Here is a 4234-nt window from a genome sequence, read left to right as displayed (position 1 = left end):
CCGATATAATTGAAAGAGCTGAAGGAGCAATCGAATGATTTATTAGTGAAGTGTTTCGTCCAACTAAGTGTCTCGCCTTAGGGCGCACCGGTTCTCTTTGTAAGAAAGAAAGATGGGTCACTACGGATGTGTATTGACTACAGGCATCTCAACAAAGTCACAACAAAAAATAAGTACCCACTACCAAGGATAGATGATTTATTTATCAATTACAGGGTGCTAAGTACTTCTCTAAAATTAATTTACGATCCGGGTATCACCAATTGAAGATCAGGGAGTAGGATATTCCGAAAATAGCTTTCAGGACCCGGTCTAGGCACTTTAAATACCTAGTACTGTCTTTTAGGCTAACAAATGCCCCAACAGATTTCATGGACCTTATGAATCGAGTTTTCAAGATGTTCCTCGACTCATTCGTGATAGTGTTTATTGATGATATGCTTTTATATTCACGAAGTCGAGAGGAACACGCCGATCACCTCAAGGCAACTCTATAGACTCTACGTCAGCACCGGCTGTATGTGAAGTTTTTGAAGTGCGAATTTTTGCTTGAATCTTTCACATTCTTAGGTCATGTTGTCTCCAGAGAAGGAATTAAGGGTGACCCTCAGAAGATTACAGCTGTGAAGAATTGGCCCAGGCCCACAACTCCAATAGAGTTTCGCAGTTTCTTGGGCTTAGCTGGTTACTACAAGAAATTTGTGGAGGGGTTCTCCACTCTTGCCTCTCCGTTGACTAAATTGACGCAGAAGGCGGTTAAGTTCCAATGGTCAGATGCTTGTGAAAGGAGCTGAAACCAAGATTGACTACGACACTGTTGTTAACCCTGCCAGAGGGTACAGATGGGTTTGCGGTGTATTGTGATGCTTCAAGGATCGAGCTTGGGTATGTATTGATGCAACATGGCAAGGTGGTAGCTTATGATTCTAGGCAACTCAAGAATCATGAAAAGAACTATCCAACACATGACTTAGAACTTGCAGCGGTGGTATTTGCATTGATGAATTGGCGTCATTATTTGTATGGGTGTCCATGTGGATATATTCACGGACCATATGAGCCTTCAATACATTTTCAAATATAAGGAATTGCATTTGAGGCAGAGAAGATGGCTGGACTTACTCAAAAATTACAACATCGATATTCTGTATTACCCGGGAAAGGCCAATGTTGTGGCGGATGCTTTCATCTGGAAATCTATAGGTAGTTTGGCTCACTTGGAGGAACATCAAAGGCCGTTAGCCAAGGAGGTTCGTTGGTTAGCTATTTTGGGAGTTTGTCTTGCAGACTCTAGTGAAAGAGGGGTAATTGTGCAAAGTAGGGCTGAATCATCGCTTGTTGTGGAACAACGATCCATTGTTAGTACAATTGAAGGAGGCTATTAATAAACACAAGACTATGGCTTTTTCTCTTGGCATGGATGATGGTACACTAAGGTACCAAGGGCGGCTATGTGTTCCAAATATAGATGGTCTCAGGGAAAGAATCATGATCGAGGGTCACACTTCCAGGTATTTCGTGCACCTGGGCTTTACAAAGATGCATCATGATCTCAAGGAAGTCTATCGGTGGAATGGCATGAAGAGGAATGTGGCGGACTTTTGTGGCAAGATGTCCGAGTTGTCAGCAAGTAAAGGCGAAACACCAATGGCCCGGTGGGTTGGCACAGAACATAGAAATTCCAATATGGAAGTAGGAAATGATTAATATAGACTTTGTGGTAGGACTGCCGCGCTCTCTGTGCAAGTTTGACTCAATTTGGGTTATTATGGATCGACTCACTTAATCAGAACACTTCTTGCCAGTTAAATCTACGGACACAACGGAATAATATGCTTAGTTGTATATCAAGGAAATAGTCAGGTTGCAATGAACTCCAATTTCTACCATATTTGATCGAGGGGCACAGTTCACGGCTAATTTTTGGAAGAAATTTAAGCAAGTTTTGGTACTCAGGTGAATCTTAGTACAACCTTCCACCCACAGACTAGCAGACAGGCATAGCGGATTATTCAGACGCTTGAATATATGTTGTGCGCTTGTGTTCTTGAATTCAAGGGTAGCTGGGATGACCATTTGCCACTCATAGAATTCGCCTACAACAACATTTATCATGCTTGTATTCAGATGCCACCATTCGAGGCGTTATATGGTAGGAGATGTAGATCTCCTATTGGGTGGTTCGAGATTGGCGAAGCTGAATTGGTAGGACCAGACCTCGTGCATCAGGCTATGGAGAGGGTCAAGATCATTAAAGAGCGGTTGAAAACTGCTCAGAGCCGTTAAAAGTCCTATTCGGATGTTCATCGTAAGGATTTGAAGTTCAAACAAGATGATTGGGTATTCTTGAAATTTCCCCCATGAAGGGTATAATGCGGTTTGGAAAGAGAGGGAAATTGAGCCCGAGGTATGTCGGACCGTACAGAATCATTCAGAGGATTGGTCAGGTAGCGTTCAATCTTGAGCTACCACCTGAGATGTCATTAGTGCACCCGGTATTTCATGTGTCTATGTTGAGGAAAGTAGTCGGAGATCCATCGCTTATCATGCCAGTTGAAACTATTGAGGCTACTAAAGAACTGTCATATGAAGAAATTCCAGTTGCCATTCTTGATAGGCAAGTCCGAAAGTTGAGAAATAAAGAAATTGCCTCTGTGAAGGTGTTATGGAGAAACCAGCAGGTTGAAGAGGCTACTTGGGAGGCCGAGGAAGAAATGAAAAAGAAGTACCCTCATTTGTTTGAATAGCTATGTAATAGTTTCTAAGAAATTACTTCATATGAACTATGTATCACTTGTACAGTTTATGCTCAAGAAGTTTCCTTTCTAGTACTATATTGCTTATGAGGCCATGGTTGGTGTTGTTTCATGTTATGTTGCATCGTTAGATTATGTACATGCTGTTAGGATGGTTTATGGGAGTCTCTGATAGGTTGATAGGACCAGTTACAAGGGAAACTCTAGCGATATTTTTGGAAATTTAGGGAGTTAGTCAAAATTTGGGACTGCTGGTGTGTGGTATGGTAGTTGAGTCGCATCTGGTGCTAATAGTGAACTTTGACCCTCATTGGAGGAACAATGATCATAAGTGGGGGAGGCTGTAAGGCCCCATAAAATTTCACCTAAACTTGAGGTTTCGTGGCACCGAGGTAGTCTAATGTGTTTGCTGATGGTAGAGATTCCTTGCTCGCCGCGGTACAGATCTTTTGGGTTGAGCAGTGCGCTAGGGAGTTAAAGGAAATGTTGGCAGAAAAAGGCATTTCTGCGGCCCACTCTGCGGGCCACAAAATGACCATAGAGTGAAGCAAAAACTTGAGCAAGAATTGTGGACCATTATGGGGCCACAGAATTATTTTGGGTCCGCAGATTGCATCGTAGAATCGGCGTGAGGAATTCTGGGAGGAGATTCTGCGGCCCGTTTTACGACTGCAGAATCGATATGCGGACCGAGCCGCACACTCAGTTAGTGGTGCCCAGTTCCGGAGGCTATTTTTGCGGCCCATTTCGCGGACCGCAGAAGCATTATGCGGTCGCATAGGCGACCATAGATTCCATTTCAGAGCTTCATTTTTGGGTTTTTATAAACTGACCCCCATCTCATAAAACACTAGTAAGGGTCATTTTAGAAGGATAAAACTCATATTTTTTAGAGAGAGGAAGGTGGTCTAGAGTGAGAAGAGGAATTCTAAACCATTGTCATCAATATTTGCCCAAACCTTGAAGATTTCTCTAGAGTAACTCACAATGTCTTCAACCAAAAGGTAAGATTCTACACCCTAGCCCTTAATTTCGAAATTTAATAGAAATGGGTAATTAATAAGATAATTCTTGGGTATGGGAGTTGTTTATTTTGCATGCATGTGTTGTCAAGGGGTATAGGAAGATTGTTGAGCTAAAAATGGTAAAGAATGGGTTGTGGGATGACGGAATCCTCCATAAAAGAACCTTGAAACCTTAATGCACACTTAGTGTTTGATAAATTACCGAAATGAGCTGGAACCATAATCATCTTCCTAATTTTTTTCTTCAACTTGTTATATTTCTAAAATCGATTGAAGTTGATAAGATTTCCAAAATATTTTAGAGTTTAAGGAAGCTCAAGTGAGGTATGTTGGCTAAACTCTCCTCTTAGAATTGAACCCCACAATGTCCTTGTAAGTCTCAAGATGTCTCACATGAGATGGCCTAGCCGATCGAGTCATGATTGAATGCCATATCGCACAAATGGTGGTGAC

The 4234-nt window shown here is 42.1% G+C and overlaps 1 protein-coding gene across 1 annotated transcript; it reads left to right on the top strand.

Annotated features, from left to right (window-relative positions):
- LOC109227684 lies at window positions 1399-2286 on the top strand. Its single transcript, XM_019392881.1, has 2 exons — window positions 1399-1692; window positions 2059-2286. The coding sequence occupies exons 1-2, from the start codon at window positions 1399-1401 to the stop codon at window positions 2284-2286; spliced, it is 522 nt and encodes a 173-aa protein (XP_019248426.1).

This window comes from Nicotiana attenuata, chromosome 6, assembly GCF_001879085.1.
Source record: "Nicotiana attenuata strain UT chromosome 6, NIATTr2, whole genome shotgun sequence".
Classification (NCBI taxonomy): Eukaryota; Viridiplantae; Streptophyta; class Magnoliopsida; order Solanales; family Solanaceae; genus Nicotiana; species Nicotiana attenuata.
The sequence above is the reverse complement of the archived record's forward strand: the minus strand, read 5'-3'. Positions and strand labels throughout refer to the sequence as shown.

Excerpts from the sequence above, each read along its gene's own strand:
- LOC109227684 (XM_019392881.1), top strand. The coding sequence starts at position 1,399 with ATGGCTTTTTCTCTTGGCATGGATGATGGTACACTAAGGTACCAAGGG. Across the intron at positions 1,693-2,058 it reads ATAGAAATTCCAATATGGAA|GGTAGCTGGGATGACCATTT; the intron begins GTAGGAAATGAT and ends CTTGAATTCAAG.